Consider the following 18,058-nt stretch of genomic DNA (forward strand, 5'->3'; position numbering starts at 1 on the left):
TTCTCTCCATAGGGTCAGGAGACATGGGCAATAGGGCCTCAGAGCAATATGGACATCTTCAGCTCAGTGCTGTGTCATTACTGACAGCACCAATTTCTTGCAATTAGGCTCCTGCAGCAGGTAGTTAACCTGAAGGGCAACAGCTGATTGTCTCCATTCAGCCTTGCTGCTCAGCTGTAGCTGTGTATTCAAAGCCTACTGCTTTGCCATACATTTCCCCTCCCCTTCTTCCTGGCGGAGGCATGAGGAGTGTAAAGTAGACAGATGCTGTTAATAATCTAAGTCAAACTTTCTATTCCTACCACTCACCTTGAGCCTTTGACTGTGTAAGATGACTAAATTAAATCAGATCTGTGCTACTCAATAGAGAATGGCAAAATAGGCACCAAACCAGATCTTTTCTAACCAGTGGTAGCATGAGCTGCATCCTAACAATGTGTCATAAGACTGGGTACATGAAGAATATCTATAGACTAGTCTCAGGGTGAGTTCCATGCCTGAAGATCCGTAACTCAGACTCTTTGCATGCTGGCTATGTGCTTGCGGGATCCAGTATTCACTAAAGGAGAGTGTGGTGTACCACACCTCAGACTGTGAGGAGCTGAGGTGAAAAGTGCTGAAGCCCTGGCTAATAGGGCACCAGGGAGCCATGCAAGGAGCAGTGCATGAATTGGGGAGCCCACCTGCCACTGCTGCTGCTGTCCCCACCTGACCCAGGTTCAGGGGGAGCCCCAGAGCTACTCTGCCTTGCTCCAACTGTGGGCTTCAGGGAACAAATTCACGCAGTGCAGGGGTCAGCCAGATACAGTGGCAGTAGTGTGCAGGTTCCTCCTCCCAGCGACTGCTCCCTGCCCTACTGTAATATCCCCTGCTGGACCTGTGCATTGCTGTCATTGTCCCCAAGTAAGCCTAGGTCCCCACACAGCTGCTTCCTGCAGTATGGGGCAGGAGTGGCTCTGGAGCCCTATGCCAGCATCAGCTAGGGACAGCAGTGGCAACAGGTAGGTTCCTTCTTCCAGTGCCTGTTCCCAGCTAACGTAGACTATGGTTAAGGGGAGGCAAGGATCAAGTGCAGGAAAAGGAAATCCTCCTCCTGTTGCTGCTGTCCACTGCTGAGCCTGCCACCCTGTGCAACCACAACCCACAGCTGGATTGGGACAGTAGCAGTTCTGCTGCCCCCCACGCCCCCCTGATCCCACATCACCCAGGGACAATGACAGCAGAACAAAGGTGCAACAGCACCAGTGCAACCCCCCACCCTTCCCCAGATTCACCTCTGACTACTTGACTAAAGCTAGCAATTGAGAAAGATTATGGGCCTGCAAAGTCTTTAGAGCTGCCTGCCAAAACTATGATAGAGAGTAAAGCAAAGGTGACAGTTAATTTAGTAAAATAATTTTTCAATCCTTGGTTATTGAATTAACCTTTTAAACTTAATTAATGGTTCAACAGAACATAAATAAAAATTAACATTTGTATTCCTGCTGTAATATCCCTTCCCAGTGAACTCTCAGAAGCAGAATTCTTTCTACGTAGCTTCAAAAGCAGTTACCACAGTCCAATGAAAGTTATTTCTTTAATATTTCCTCTCTCAAATTTCACTTTGTGGGTGTTATGCAAATACCTTAATAATTTACTCAATACCTAGGTATTCAAATTGCCTTATTCTCTTTTGCATTTTTTTTCTCCTGCTGATATGTTTGAACTGAAGCAGCCTCTCCCTCAAACTAAGATTTAGATTTTAAAGTTTGTTTTGGCTTCATCTGCTTCATTTTAAAGTTTTAAGCTGTTTCTAGCTGTAGTGGGTCTAGGGAAAGCAACCACAGAAGCTATATTGAATTCAAATTGGCAAATTTTAAAATGAGCTGGTATACATGGTGATGATATTTTTAGGACTGATATTGCATAGCAAACACACTAGAACAAGAGCTCTATACCACTGAAATAGCAGAGGTTTTTTCCAATGGAATAAGGAGGGTGAGGAGAACAAATCTTTGCAGATGCAGGGCACAAATATGCATCATTCTGGACAATCCATGTCATATTTATATCAGCAGTATGCTTTTCTGGCATAGTACCTTCTGTTTCAAGAGTTCAGCACTTCACATATACTAAAGCACAAGGTTCTATTACCATTTGTGCCTAAATTAGCTAGGATACAGTTCTAGATAATTTAAACTCAGAACATTCCTGTGAGGTGGGTACTTACCCTCTTCATGCAGATGTGGAAACTGAGGCCAACAGAACATGAGGGACTCGTTTTTAAAAAATAAGGAAAAAGGTCATGAACGTGCCTCTTACCGTTTAATTTCTGTGCAATGACTGCATGTTAATTTAGGTTGTGAACATCTTTCTGCCTCCCTTGCAGAGAGGGCCAGCATAAAATAAGGTCTAGGTAAATAAGCTAGGAATGAACCCAGAGGCCCTAACTTCCAGTCCTGATGTTAAGATGAACTAACATCCTTTCCTTTCCAGAAGTATCTTACTGAGGGGGATGGCTCTACATTTGAATGAAATCAAACCCATTTCCTCATTATATTCATGTACAGTTGCACAGTTTTCCAGACCTCATTGACAGAGGAGTATATTTGGGAGGCTGCTGACTAACCAATAGGTGAGAGAAGCTAAGGGAGCATTTCATGTTATCTGCTGGTGGCCTTGTCAACTAAACACAGAGTAGTATTATTGAGCAAAAGCCCAAAACCACTACTCTGCTTTCTCTTATTCCAAAAATGTAGAGAGGATGAAGAACAAGGAGACAGGTGATGAAGCCATGCAGAACATGATAGTAGCAATTTGAGGGTAGCAATATCGGGCATTATTTATGGAATATGGGTCAGAGTGGGTAAGATTTGGCACATAAATTTGAACACCACAGAAAGAAATTGAAGTGTTCTTCAAGTATTCGCCATTGAAAAATTGGCATTCAAAACTGTTATTCTTGCTTGTTCTCAACTTGTTTTTGGAAAAATAATTCATTGCCACGTTGTAAAAAGTGGAGGTAATGCAACATATTTCAGAGGGAATGAATGTGACAGTGTGTGGTAATAAGACAGCAACCAAGAGGGTATATTTAAGAAACTGAAACTGCTGAAGGAAAAGATCACTCTCCTTTAAAAACAACAGCGACAACAAATCCAGGCTTTAAAATGTGTAAAAATGGCCTGTGCCACAGAGGAAATCAGCCTGGAATCAGGAAAGCATTTTCTAAATTGTATGGTTTCAGTTTTCAGATAAAGAGAAGATTAAGGCTGTGAGCAGAGAGCAAGGGAGAATATAAAACTTTCCAGAGGATGCCTCAATTGGTTTAACAGTTTCCCTGTTTCTCCAAACCTAGAACTTGAAATGCATGAGTTGCTACATGTGTCTGCCCAAGAAACCAAAAAGGTATTTGAGGGTAAGCACACTTCTTCCTGCCACATATACTTACATGCTTGGAGCTTGGTCAGGCCAGTGCAGAGGTAGATATGAAATCTCCAGCCCTTTCCCATGTTTTCACCCTAGCTGTAGCATCCAAATCTTCATCTGGCTCAAAAAAAGGAAAAAAGAGAGAAGGAACAAAATCAGATCATGCTATAAATATCCATTTGAAGATAATTGTTGGAAGGGCACTGTGTATCTTGTGATACATATATATATTTTAGTAGGGATGGGTCTCTAGTGCTAAATCTGGAATCTAAATTTTAACTCTTCTCTTTGTGACTCAGGCCCATCTGTAGCTAATTGGCAGGTTATTTTAAAGATTCAGCATTTCGAAAACCAAGGAAAGGTCTCAGACTGTATCTCAGAAAAGTGCTACATATTTATTAGAAGCTGTATTGAAGATATCACAAAAGTAAGGTTCTAGTCCTGGTAGAAAACAGAAAGTGCTAAGGTGAGCACAAAAATTAGAAGGAAAATTAGATGCATTTAATATTAGAAAACTGTTGAATTTGAGTTTGGGGCAAATAGATGGTGAGGTAACATTCAGTCAGAATCAATCCCTTCCCACAGCACCAATGCAGTGGGCAAATCTGACATTGATAAACCAGGCACACCATAATTAATTACTCATTCTATAATGTGAATGACTAAAAAGAAAATAGCTGTAATTAAAAAACACCATAAAATTAAAATAGTGATTAATTGCCATCTTCAGCCTTATGGTTGTCTTAGTATGAATATTTTTATTGTCTCTCAGGCATATGTTGGTTTTGGGTTAGGAGTCACTGGATGATTATTTGGTGTCTGAGTGGAAGGGGCATTGGGGGACAAGTTTTTTACATTGTTGTTTTGATAACTTTTCCTCGGATAAAGCCCCAAACAAGACTTGTTACTGTCTTGTGCCATTTAAGGGGTCAAAGACTTCTTCGATTGCCCGCAGGAGTCAGATGCAGAAGTGTTTTGCCAGGAAGGAAACCCCTGTACAGAATGTGAACAATAAGAGCCTGTGATGAATAAGTGCTGTTGGTAGGGAGCAATCAACTAAATCTGACCAGGAAGGAAGATTGATATTTTTTTCTCAACTCCTTTTTATTCCAAAATTTTCATCCTAATGGTTGTGCCCCAAATACAGTTTGATTAATTGCCTTATCTGCTGCACCCGGCTGTGCTTGCTGTGATGCACACGGTCTGAAGATTAGGGATCATGATGTCAGAGGCAATGCTGTTTGACCAAAGTCTAGGTGTATCAGCTAACTGTTGTGACTCTTTGTTTCCCTCTGTAACTAAAAAAAAAACCAATAATACTTACTGTAAAAGTGAAGACTAGTGCCTATCCTGAAATTTTGACCTCTGTGTCTTCAGGATCCTGACATCCCCATCCCAAAAGCACATATTCTGAGTTAAGAGTGATGGATGTTCTTTAAAGAGCCCCTAGCTTTGTAACAGCTGTGTTAAACAGGACCAAACATGTTATCCCTTTCTACTCCTTATGTCAGAGACTTTATTTGGCTGATTTCAAATAGAAAAAACCCCCAAAAAACTAATGAGCAACATAATTTAGAAGCTTGAATGGCCATGTGCTTATATCAACCTGTAGTCCACAGACCCCTGGGGGCCCAGAGACTATGTATAAGGGGTGCACAAAAGATGACTATGATCAATCAAAAGTATGTGAATACCCATGCTTACAGTTCAAAGGGGTCTACACCTCTATTAGAAATTTTTAGCGGTCTGCAAATGAAAAAAGGTTGAAAACCACTAGTTTGCATCACCTCTTCTAAAACTGTATCCACTAATCAATAATCCTTCAGGGAATGAAACAGTGTATTCACTTGTTTTACTGTGTATCCTCAGACCGGGTCAGTGATGGCCAAGTTTTCCTAACTTTCCACAGATTACTAGGTTTCTTTAATGTTTCAGTGAACAACTGGAGATCTCAGATTTCTGGTTTTTGGAAGGGTTAGGAAGGAAAAGGCAAGGGTGTTTGAGAATTAGAAGGAGATGAGTTGCTACAGGGTGGCAAATGGTTTCTCTGTCACAAATCAGGCAAGGTCCTTGAAAAAGATGGCTCAGCCATAGAGATTTGGGTATAGAAAAAGGCACCTCTGTATGTAGATACTGCTTAATAACAGTGTGGAAGCAGGAGCAGAAAACTCATTCATTCACTATTGTAAAAATCCAAGATTGGCCACTGGTAGGCATGAACACTCAAATGAGTTTATTCCACATGCTACTTTGCTAGTACACCCAAAACCTTCCTGAGATGAGTCTTTTCTGACAGTAAGAATAGTCTATCTGCATGCATTCACTTTTTTTCCTCCCTCCTTTATGGAGCACATTTTTTGTTTTAAATGAAAGAGAGTTGAACTGTATCACATGAGGCTTTTCAAAAGTATAGATGCTCCATTTACCAAAATCATTTGGAGTGATCTCAGCAGCACGTGTTTTTTTTTTTTTTTTTAATTATTTATTTATTTATTTATTTATTTTATTTTAGGGATCCATGAGGGGAAAATATGTGGAGTTCTCAGCTTGCAACTAATGGCTTTCAAGGCTCAGCAATTTCCAATCCTATTTAATAAAAAAATTGGATGATTGTAAAGGCTTCTGTCTTCTCTGTTGTAACATCCTCATAGGCCTTTATAAATGTGAAATTATTCTGTTATGTTGCCAAGTTTTCTATCTGTTTCTCTGCACCATTCTCTTGGAGAGGTCACCAGCATTTATTAGCCTAACAATAGGCATAATGTCAGATGGCTTTCTAAATTATGAAACAAAAAACAATAGGCCATACTTTGGATGTAAGACAGGGTGAGACCTTTCTCACCCTAAATTTCAACATTGCACTAGGCAGTACTGTCCTGGCATTTCTGAATGAGAAGTTAAACTGGATGCCTGGCCTTCGTTCACTTAAAAAACAAAACAAAAAACCTGCCAAAATAACAACAACAACAAAATCTTTTTCCATTTATCCAGTGACTTTAGATCTCAGTGGTCTAACCAAATTTCAATCTAAGGGTCCAATCTTTGTTTTATAACAGGATTTCTTGCCACTTAGTCCAAGCCACAGTAAATGTAGTACTGTTCTGTGCTATTGATTACTTACTAGCTTTCATGCCCAAATATCTGCACTTGTTAAACATAGCATGCTTAAATGTGTGTTTCCAGAAGTGTTAGGTAGTTGCTTGAACAGGTAACTAGGATCTGATTTTAGAGTTTCTATCGACTCTGTTTCTGCACCAGCTGCTGAACCTCTCTATGCCTGTCTCTAAAAATAGGTACAAAGCAGACAGTGGGTTTGAGGCATGAAAATGCATCTACAGAGCCATGTAGCCCATAGCTGAATGTGCTATAATGAAAGGAACAACTAACTATAACAACTGAAATACAATAGCAACCAAGTGACAATCTTAGTTTTCTTCTGCCCATATGTGGGGCAATGTTTTTATGTTATTTTCAGTCTTCACCCACAGCCATAAGACTTTAAATCTTTGCTTTTTGGTGTCTTATTTTTTTAAGTTTTTGTGTCCTCATGTAAATATAACAGGGTTCAACAGTTATTTTTCTCATTGTTAATTCTTACAGATTCTATATCCACCATCTGCTGTAATATGTTCCTTACTTACTTATTAGCAAAGGTAGAAATGATTGGGGAAGGGGGGAGTTATCTCAAAAAAACATTTTAGAGGGTTGCTTCTTCCACTTTATTTCACTTTAAAATGTCAACCTATTTTTATTTCATCATGTGTGGTGGTGTTTGTTTCTTCCTTTGGACTGAAAGTTAGGAGGACAGAATTAGTGGGTAAATCATTTTAAATGTTCAGCAAATGAAGGAATTGCAAGAAAAATTATGTATTGCATCATTCACTGTTTCCCCTGAACACATGCATATTGAGTAAAAAATCTGAAATGTTGTGCACCATATTTAGAAATATCAGATAAAAGTTGTATATACTTCACCAAGTGTAATATTACTACCTGATACCTGGCACACATCAATCATTTTTCACTGATTTTACTCTGCCAACTCAATCTTTAATGTGTCTGATTTATAAAAAAATATAAATGTGCTATCTGGTAAAGTCCAGGGTCCATAGTCAGAGAATTTACTTTAAAAAGCTGATGAATATTTATTCTTATATGTGCATACTCAATCTTCACCTCAGTCTGAATCCATGGAAAAAATAATAAAGAATGATTAAACTATTTTAGATGAGATGATGAAAATATTGGTTTTCTTGATGCATGGTTAGGATGATTCAGATAACTCATTCAAGGCTTTGTCAGTCTAATCACTATCTTCTCCAGTGCCAGTGGCGTGCCTCCTGAGCATTTAAAATTTGGGGCCACTAACAGTTGTGGCAATACCAAAATTGCACCCCTAGAACCTCGGTGTTGCATTGTGCCAGCATGTACTCATTCTCTGGCATCTAGGAAAGGAAGGAAAGGGGATGGTCCAGCACTTTGGAACATCAGGCCTAGGATACTTGAGTACAATTACCTGCTCTTCCACTGATTTCCTCTGAAGCCATGAGCCAGTCATTTAAACCCAGATCTTCCAAGTGACTTTACATGGTGACACTCAGCCCAAGGTGTGTGTGTGTGTGTGTGTGTGTGTGTGTTTTGTTTTGTTTGGATCTGTTCCTTAAGTTAGCGGGGGATATAACCTTTTTGGCAGTCATGTCACAAATTAACCTCACATCCTCCCCAAATGCCACTCTAATTCCCTTCCCCTGCCCAATCTGTTGCAGTGCTTTCTGCTTCCTGCCCTGTCTGTCACTGGGCTGCCTTTCTCCTCCCCTCCCCTTCCCGCCCCCCATCCACATACCACACACAAGCTGCCTGTGCCACTTGTGGCATGCATGCCACAGGTTGACCACCTCTGCCTTAAGCCATGGCCCCACTACCTCTGCAGCACTCTTGAGATTCCTCCTAAAGACTCCTTCCTCTCCCCATCCCTCTGTACAAACCACACCTGGAACTGGGGGGGAGAGAGAGGGTCAATGCTGTATTAGCACCTCTTGAGCACAGCAAAGAACAAGATCTCAGGAGTGGTAGCAGGGAGCACCTCTGGAGCATTTTACCCCTTCAGTTCTTATTTTGGATCATGCAGAGCAGGAGTAGGTGGATAAAGCTTAGCTCAAAGGTGCCTTGAAGGCAGTATAGGCATAATCTCCTTGAGGAAATCTGTAAAGTAGAAAGTAGTGCCCAGGTAGCTCTGCATACAGAAGGTCCTAAACTAGAAGTTCAATAGCTCCTATGCTAACAAAGGCCAGGTACACACAGGAAAATGGATGTCTGACTCCTTTAAAGCCTTTTTCTTTCCTTTACTTGCTTCACAGATCCAGTCCATGGACCACAGAACGTGGAAGTTGTTGACATTCGCTCCCGACAGCTAACCTTGCAATGGGAACCCTTTGGCTATGCAGTGACCCGCTGCCATAGCTACAACCTTACCGTCCAGTACCAGTATGTGTTTAACCAGCAGAAATATGAGGCAGAGGAGCTCATCCAGACTTCCTCGCACTACACTTTGCGAGGCCTTCGGCCTTTCATGACCATACGCCTGAGGCTAGTGCTCTCTAATCCTGAGGGCAAGATGGAAAGTGAGGAACTAGTTGTGCAGACTGAGGAGGATGGTAAGAGTTTTGTTTTTTAAAGCTTTAAGTAACTTCTGAAAAAACGATTTGTAAATGGTGTCAAGGAACTTGGAGCAGGTGATGTATTAGTGACAGACTTCCTTGGGCTACAAGTAAAATGATAATTATTTATATCTCCCTGCTTCATGGCAGTGTTTTGTGAAGTAGGAAATGCTCGTAAAGCACTGTGAAAAAACAAGTAGTATTCCTGCCTGCTGGTCAGCAGTAAAGGGCCGTAAGCTGCACAAGTGGTCAACACCAAGTGGTTCTGAGAACAGCTTTTCTTGTCCTATGGCTTACTTGATTTGGTGTAATGGAAGCTTTTTTGGCCTAGTACCATTTGAAAAGTAGATACATGCACAGTAGTGATAATAAAGCCTTTGTGTTTCAAATCCTGCTGATATCCAATATGTGGGAATTATTACAGTTTTACAGAATAGAAGTTATTTTTAAAAAGCCCTAGAAAACTTAATTCAAAGTAGAGAGAGAGAAAAAAGATAATTGTGTAGGCTGAAAAATCAAGTGTTCATGTTAAGAAATGACAAATGTTCAGTTGCCCATCCCTGCATATACTTTATGGTACACATTTTAATTATAGGACCATTGACTTGTTTCAGCTGGATTTCTGCATCATTTCTGCGTCAGTTCAGATGCAGGAGGTTCATTGTTAAGGGTGCATAGGCAACTGAAATTTTGAGGACTCAGCATTATTTAGGTAGTCAAGTAATGTTGATAAAGATTTTTTTTCACTTTAATTTCCACCTTGCACCTGCTCAATAACTGAGCGTTCTGGGACAAAATATAACCCAATGTATTCTGTATTTGGGGGCTAATTAACCAGCAGTACAGATTCTGTCCTCCTTACTCTAGGAGAGGTGTTTTGAGGATGTATAGATGAAAAGTAGTTAAGTATTATTATCCCATCTTAGCTGAGATTCAAACTAAGAGCCTACACCATTTATAAGCATTCTAACAGATACCAAGGAAGCATCCTTTCCTTGCCTGAACCATTAGGAGCTACACTGCTAAATTTCTCTCAGCTGAAACTGAGTTTGGCATTACAGCATATCACAAGGAGGACTTTGGGAGACAGCAGGCCTTTATTAATTCAAGGAAGCCAATGGGGTTTTGTCAGACAGGACTGGGAGCGCATTTAGTTAGTTAACTTTCACAGCATTAAAAATGTGCTTGAGTAAGTAGATTTTTAGCTGCCCTTGTAACTATAATTAAATATAAATCTTGAATTGTTACTCTACTGGGAAAATCAGCCTTTTGTGTTGATAAAGGTGGAAAGGCCCAGTAGCATCTCTATACCAAGGTGTAATCTAGCTATTTATGTAGATGGAGTTTTACTGCTGTGATGGAAGAAAAAGACGATACATTTAAATTCACACCTGAATGTAACTGTCTCTTAAGGTTAAAACCAAAATGTTAGATATTTCCTTGCACAGACCCATCCGTTTGCCATATTTGATGGCTTGTAGGTAAATACACAAAACTCAGAGGAAAATGCATATGCTCCGTACTACAGAATTGACAGACTTAGAGAAAGAATATGTATTTGGCCCCTAAAAAGGAGGATACTCTTCTAATGGCAGAGTTGACTGCAGTGTCCCTGCCCAACGCTTCGTCACATTCTAGGATTGTGTATTTCCTCCCTAATGCTCCTGGACTGAGGTGTGATGGTTTCTCATGGGTTGAAGATCAGTGGATTTTTGTGGGGAGAGGGAAGGGTTAGCATTGATTACAACTGCTGATGGAGGTCATGCTCTCTAATTCTTTAGAGATGTGTTCCAAAGCTGAAGACATTCTGTTTTCATAAATGGGCAAGTCTTCCTTCTCCCACATTAATGCAGCATTCCCCTAATGCAGAGGGTAAATAGCACTTGGATGGAGATCAGCTTTGTGGGTGACATCTTTGTCATCTTGTGAAGATAATGCGCTGTGGGGCAGTGAAGGCTGTGGAGCAAGTGTTATGGATCCACTGTTGTGCTATTGCACTTGTTCAAGCCAAAGCATAGCTTTCGTCGGAGCTACTGGAGCGTTCAAGCCAAAGCATAGCTTTCGTCGGAGCTACTGGAGCATCAGGGCTGCAATGGGCAATTGAGAAGGGGTTTGACTTGTATAGATGCTGCATCATGAGAAAAAAGTTTTTTTACCTAAGGTATTGAGCTCCAGGAATTTGCCCAAAATGCCCAAAATGTGAGGGTATATGTTTCTGTCTTTAGAGCCAGACTCAAAAAGTAGATGTTATGTGGAAAACATGACTTTGTTAGTCTGTGCACAGCTGTATAGAAGGCAAATACTTGACTCTGCCTTTTTGGAGGCGAACTGTCTTCCTTCTCCTAAATATATGTGTGAACTGAACACTTTATGACCCTGAAGTCATAATCCTTCCTTGTGTAACCTAATCTGTATTTTTACACATCTATGGTTATACAGGTTGCTATATTTTCCACAAATTCATTGAGCTCCAGCATAATTGTCTACCTCCTCCAGGGGTGAGACCTCATGTCACAATCAGCTGTGCAACGTTTTTGTAAGAGCTCAGCAGATCCGTTCTTTCAATTTCCCTGTTCTGCTTCCCACTGACTTAATAAAATGTCTGGCTCAGACAAAGCACATCTATCTCAACATGTTAAATGCCTTTCTCCAGTTTGCTCACCTATAAAAGTCAAAATGTGATGAACCCAAACCAGAGGGTTTCATGACCTTTTGTGTTATGCAGGCAAGAGAAAAGTGTGCTGTAACTAATCAGGTGGTCAGTCACTAGAACACATTTACTCAATTATCAGCCTTCCACCAGGTGGTTGAAAAAACTGTTGGTACAGCTTCCCAGCACGGACATCTTACTAGAATGCTAAATCCCACGTCTGGATGCTCTGATTGGCTCATAGGTGTGGAATGCAGAACTGATGCATTTCAAAGCCTGAGTGCCTAGTGTGGGATTTGAATGTATTAATAAAGTCTTCATGGCTGACTACTGGCTTTCTCATGTTTATTCTCTGATTTGTGACATTTTAGGCTTAAATGAGAACCTAAAAACCTTCCTGTGACTTCTAAACTGTTCAACAGAACAATCTGTTGGTTAAAGCTGAGGTAGCGGGATGCAGCCATTGGTCCCTCTTGCTGGACAATTTTTTCTATCATAGATTTATTCAGTGATGGAAGAGTTTCGGGCCTAAACCTTGGTGTTTAGCAGTCAAAGACATTTTCTGGTAATTGGCACTTTGCATTTAAATATTTTGTTTGAATGACACTGTAATAAGAATAACCTTTCTGGACTTCCATGCCAGAATGTGAACGAGGAGCAGATAATGAAGACAAGGCATCTGATAAAGAAGTATTTATTACAAGGGAGAATACTTATAAAAGGAAATAAGAGATAAGATAATGAATACAGTTATCCAGAAGGCCATCTTTAGGCTAGGAGGAAAAGTTTAACCTTTAGATTGTCTCATTTTCATGCATCCTAAATGCAGACCTCATGACTTAGGCCACTGACAGATTGGTGGGGGTGGGAACCGCAGTGCTTTACTGGAAGAGTAAGCATGTTAGTTTGACCCGGATCCCCAGTGTCTGTATATATCGGACACTTCAGCGGGGCTTTTTGGTGCTTTTATCTAAAGCTGATTCAATCATCTATTAGACAAAAGTGCAAAAAAAACCCTGCTGAAGCACCTGATTTATACAGATTTGAGCAAGGTTGGTCAAACTAATATGAAGCCTCTTCTGTGCTTGCGCTGTGCTTGGTACAGAGGCACGCTGAAAGTAAAGCGCACTTTTCTTTTTTCATGTCTGTAAGCAGCTTTAGTCTCTAGCTTTGTGGTATTTTGGTTTTATACTCAATACAGAACTGTTGTGGCATTTTAAACAACTTAATGCCATATCAAAGCATACAAAGCATGAATGCCAGCATACCCGATGCACAATTTTTTCAAGGTTTTTGGACAAATGGCTCTTTCAGAGAGCATGCATACATTTTATATACAAGAACAGGTTTACTGTCACTGTCTTTTCTGGGTTAGCTTAGACAGCATGCTGTTAAATAAGCTTGTAAGCATAAAGCAATTGTGATGATCTCTAGAATTGCTAGGTATATCTTTTGGCCCTTCGTGCCTTCTGAATTAGGGATGGCATTCTCCAGTCAACAGAATACTGATGGCTCTGTTCACAGCTTAGTCACTGATTGATCTGTGACAAAGCAAGGCACTTTAGCTCCAATTTTTCAAAGAGTCCCTGTGGATAGGATTGGGCTTTCACTGAGCCTTGTTTTCTATTCTGTAAAGGGAGGACAATACTTGAAAATGCTTTGCAAATGGTAAATATTATTATGATTCTGATATAAGTTGATTTGGGACTATGTTAAGTTTATTTAAATGAGGGAGTTTTAGTATCTTAAAAAATTAAGGTTATAAACAGACATTTCATTTGTCCCAGGACCAGTCATGCCTGTGCTTGTCCTGGAACAGGAAAGGCCATAGGATTGGGTTAATGAGTAACTGAATGCACTGCTGCTATTCTGCCATCCGTAGTAGCAGACCTTCCATCCATAGTGCTGCTGGGGCTGCCAGTACTCCAGTGACAGTTGCTGGCAAGAGACAGGGAGCAGCCCATGGGCACCTGAAAAGTAGGACATTTGGACCTGTAGTTGGTTTGAGTTTGACATTCCTCCATAAGGAAAGGAGAAGCAAGTGTGTGTGCAGATATGCAAAGGAAGCATTAGCTGATAATAGGTAGGGCTATGCAAACAACAGCATTCCCCTTCGACATCTGTTTTGACATTTTGAGGGAACAGTGTTTCGTTTAGAGTTTTTTTTTTTTTTCAATTTGAAAACAGTTACGTTTCAATTCATTGAAACAGTTTCACTGTTTCGACACTGTTTCAATGTGTTGATTGGGCTGGGGAAGGGAACTCAGGTGAGTTCCCCACCCCAGCACTAGGATTGGGCCAGGGAAGGGAATTCAGCCCAGCTCATCTGAGTTCCCCTCCACAGCACTAGGATCGGGCTGGGGAGGGGAACTCAGATGGGCTGGGCTGAGTTCCCTTCCACAGCCTGATTGCAGCGCTGGGGAAGGGAACTTAGCCAAGCTGCTTCGAAACGCGAAACATTTCAAAACGTTCAAAATGTTTAGGCTGCCCTCATTTCGTTTAGAAGCTATTTTGAAGCCCTTCATTTTATTTCAATTTTGCTGTTTTGAGCTCGAAATGAGTCAAGGCGGTGTTGAAATGAAACAGCCCGCGAAATTTCACACGGCCCTAATAATAACCTAAATGATCTTTTGTAGCTTTAACTTTTATAACTTTTGATTCTACAATGGTAACTCTTAATAAACTGTCTCAATCTTGTTGGTGGAACATTTTGGAATATTAGCATGCCAGATAGTAGCACCATGATGTGGATCTGCTTTTTGTGTTTATAAATGTTTCTGTTTCTACCCTCAGGTCAAGAATGGAACAACAGTAATTGGGCACCAATGCCTTTTTAAATGTTTCTAACTGGTTCACAATATCTATGGTATACGTACTCTCAGATCTAGAGTACCAGACCAGTACCAGACAGTGCTGAAGGACCCTAGCATTTCTAGGTTATGTGCATGTGGCAGTTGGAGTTTATGGAAATTAGTAACATCCCATTCATTTTCTTCATAGTTCCTGGGCCTGTTCCTTTGGAATCTATCCAGGGAGGACCTTTTGAAGAGAAGATTTATGTTCAGTGGAAGCCTCCAAATGAAACAAATGGTATCATTACACTCTACGAGGTAAGGAGAAAACGTTGTCAAGGAGCATGTTGTCTATGTGTATAGATCAGGCATGACTTTGAGTGGTTTAATAACTGTCTTAAAGAAGGCTTGATTGGAAGGAGTGAAAATCTTCAAGAAGTTTTGCTGCTGTCACTGAAATGTGTATTTCAGTAAGCAAGTCCATCTGTGATCATTGCAAAATGAAATCCATATCTCCCTCCATTGCCACACATCCAGTTTGCCAAAACATTTCCAAGCTACTGTTCCTTTCCTTACAATCAGTAGAGATAACTCTTGCAGGTTTTCATCATCTGCCATTTGGTCTCCTTAACAGCCATGTTATTTTCTTTTCCAGTCTGTATAAATGCAGCCAATGAAATATTGTTCATTTATTGCTTTGACTGTGTTACCACCCTCATGGAACTTAGTATAAGCAGTGTTGTATAATCAGAGGAAATGAGAGCCTTTCATATGAAGGGAGTTGTAATGGGATGTTCCTGTGGGGATGACTGACCGTCCCCTTGTGGCAGGGCTGCACCTGGCTATCTGGTTTCCTAGTCTGGACCTTCTCTCTCTGTCTCTGTGTCTCCTGTTTCTCTCTTGTGTGCTCTGTCTCTCTTGCTCATCTGCAGTGGTTTGATGTTATTGCAAATGTTTCCTCATGAGTCTGTCTTTAGGTAACCTAAGCCTAGGCTTTAGGCACTTTGTCTCTTTATCTTGCCCCTGGCCCCGAGTCTGATTAGGCAGTGTGGGGTTCTGCCCCTCCCTCCCCCCCTATTCTCCTGTCCCACTTTTCATCAGTGGATGGAGGCAAAGCCCTGCTGGGATAAGCCTGTCTTATTTCTTCAGTCCAGACTCTGGCCAGTCCAAGTTTTGGCCCCCTCCTAGGTCTCTTGCTCCAAATCTGTTAAAGGAACTAAAAAAAAAAAAAAGAAAATAGAAAAAACTACAGGAAAAATCACAGTACACTGGACACACTGCCCTACAGCCTCCTTGCCTCCACTCACAGGCACATCTATTGTCATGAGCAGAGCAGAACAAACACACAAAAAAAATAACAAAGAGCAGGCCCTTACCTCACAGCGTCTCATAAACAGTTAATGGTCCTCTGGGTATCCCACTGCTGTGGGCCCTTCCAGTACCAACCTGAACAGTTCTCAGTCTGCTTGAATTATGCTCAGCCCTTCCCCTGGGGGCTCCTCCAGGGTGAACATAAAACAATCCTCAATTATTTGCATCCCTTTTCTGGGGCCTTCCAAGTCACAAAAAAGAGAGAAGAGGGGAAAAGGCAGGGAAATACTTAAAACTTTCCAAGTACTCGCTTTTTCATCTTATAGATTCATAGATGTTAGGGTCAGAAGGGACCTCAATAGATCATTGAGTCTGACCCCCTGCATAGGCAGGAAAGAGTGCTGGGTCTAGATGACCCCAGCTAGATGCTTATCTAACCTCCTCTTGAAGACCCCCAGGGTAGGGGAGAGCAGCACCTCCCTAGGGAGCCCATTCCAGACCTTGGCCACTCTAACTGTGAAGAAGTTCCTCTTAATGTCCAATCTAAATCTGCTCTCTGCTAGCTTGTGGCCATTATTTCTTGTAACCCCCGGGGGCGCCTTGGTGAATAAATACTCACCAATTCCCTTCTGTGCCCCCGTGATGAATTTATAGGCAGCCACAAGGTCGCCTCTCAACCTTCTCTTGCGGAGGCTGAAAAGGTCCAGTTTCTCTAGTCTCTCCTCGTAGGGCTCGGTCTGCAGGCCCTTAACCATACGAGTGGCCCTTCTCTGGACCCTCTCCAGGTTATCCGCATCCCTCTTGAAGTGCGGAGCCCAGAATTCCACGCAGTACTCCAACTGCGGTCTGACCAGCGCCCGATAGAGGGGAAGTATCACCTCCTTGGACCTATTCGTCGTGCATCTGCTGATGCACGATAAAGTGCCATTGGCTTTTCTGATGGCTTCGTCACACTGCCGACTCATGTTCATCTTGGAGTCCACTAGGACCCCAAGATCCCTTTCCACTTCCGTGCCACCCAGCAGGTCATTCCCTAGGCTATAGGTGTGCTGGCCATTTTTCCTCCCTAGGTGCAGCACTTTGCATTTCTCCTTGTTGAACTGCATCCTGTTGTTTTCTGCCCACTTGTCCAACCTGTCCAGGTCTGCTTGCAGCTGTTCCCTGCCCTCCGGCGTGTCCACTTCTCCCCATAGCTTTGTGTCATCTTCAAACTTGGACAGAGTACATTTCACTCCCTCGTCCAAGTTGCTGATGAAGACATTAAAGAGTATCGGTCCAAGGACTGAGCCCTGGGGGACCCCACTGTCCACACCCTTCCAGGTCGAAACCGACCCATCCACCACGACTCTCTGGGTGTGACCCTCCAGCCATTTTGCCACCCACCGGACTGTGTAGTCATCCAAGTCACAGCCTCTGAACTTGTTCACCAGTATGGGGTGGGATGCCGTATCGAAGGCCTTCCTGAAGTCTAAGTATATGACATGCACCCCTCCTCCTGTGTCCAGGCGTTTCGTAACCTGGTCATAAAAAGAGACTAGATTGGTCAGGCACGATCTGCCTGCCACAAACCCGTGCTGGTTTCCCCTCAGCATAATTTGTCCTGCCGGGCTCTTGCAAATGTGAGCCTTGATAATTTTTCAAAGACTTTGCTAAGGATGGAGGTGAGGCTGACTGGCCTATAGTTCCCCGGGTCCTCCTTCCTCCCCTTCTTGAAAATGGGGACCACATTGGCCCTTTTCCAGTCCTCCGGGACTTGGCCCGTGCGCCATGAGCAAGCGTTCAAATATTCCTGCCAGTGGCTCTGCAATGATGTCGGCCAGTGCCTTCAGCACCCTCGGATGGAGCTCATCCGGGCCTGCCGACTTAAAGGCATCCAGTTCTTCCAAGTGACTCTGCACCATCTCAGGGTCTACGCATGGAAGTCTGGCGCCTTGCTGCTGCCTCTCTACAACCCCAGTGAGAGACTTGTCGTGTCCCTCGCTTAGGAACACTGAGGCAAAGAACTCGTAGAGGAGTTCAGCCTTGTCCCCCCTGTCCGTCACCAATTGTTTCTGCCCATTTAGCAGGGGTCCTATTCCTCCCTGGGCCTTCCTTTTACTCCCAATATATCTAAAAAACAATTTCTTGTTGTCTTTTACTTGGGATGCCATCCTCAGCTCCATGGTAGCTTTGGCCCGTCTAACTTCCTCCCTACAAGCACGAGCAGAGGAGGTATATTCGTCTTTTGTGATCTCACCCTG

At 42.2% G+C, this 18,058-nt stretch overlaps 1 protein-coding gene across 2 annotated transcripts in view; it reads left to right on the top strand.

The window, feature by feature from the left end:
* Positions 1-18,058, top strand: part of PTPRT (protein tyrosine phosphatase receptor type T) — an 889,034-nt gene that overhangs the window by 605,889 nt on the left and 265,087 nt on the right. For both annotated transcript variants that reach the window (XM_019484632.2, XM_059733217.1), the window contains exons 8-9: positions 8,766-9,062; positions 14,716-14,825. In XM_019484632.2, coding sequence (XP_019340177.1) covers positions 8,766-9,062; positions 14,716-14,825 — 407 coding nt within the window. The remainder of the gene's footprint in view (positions 1-8,765; positions 9,063-14,715; positions 14,826-18,058) is intronic.

This window comes from Alligator mississippiensis, chromosome 9 (genome assembly GCF_030867095.1).
Source record: "Alligator mississippiensis isolate rAllMis1 chromosome 9, rAllMis1, whole genome shotgun sequence".
NCBI classification, from domain to species: Eukaryota; Metazoa; Chordata; order Crocodylia; family Alligatoridae; genus Alligator; species Alligator mississippiensis.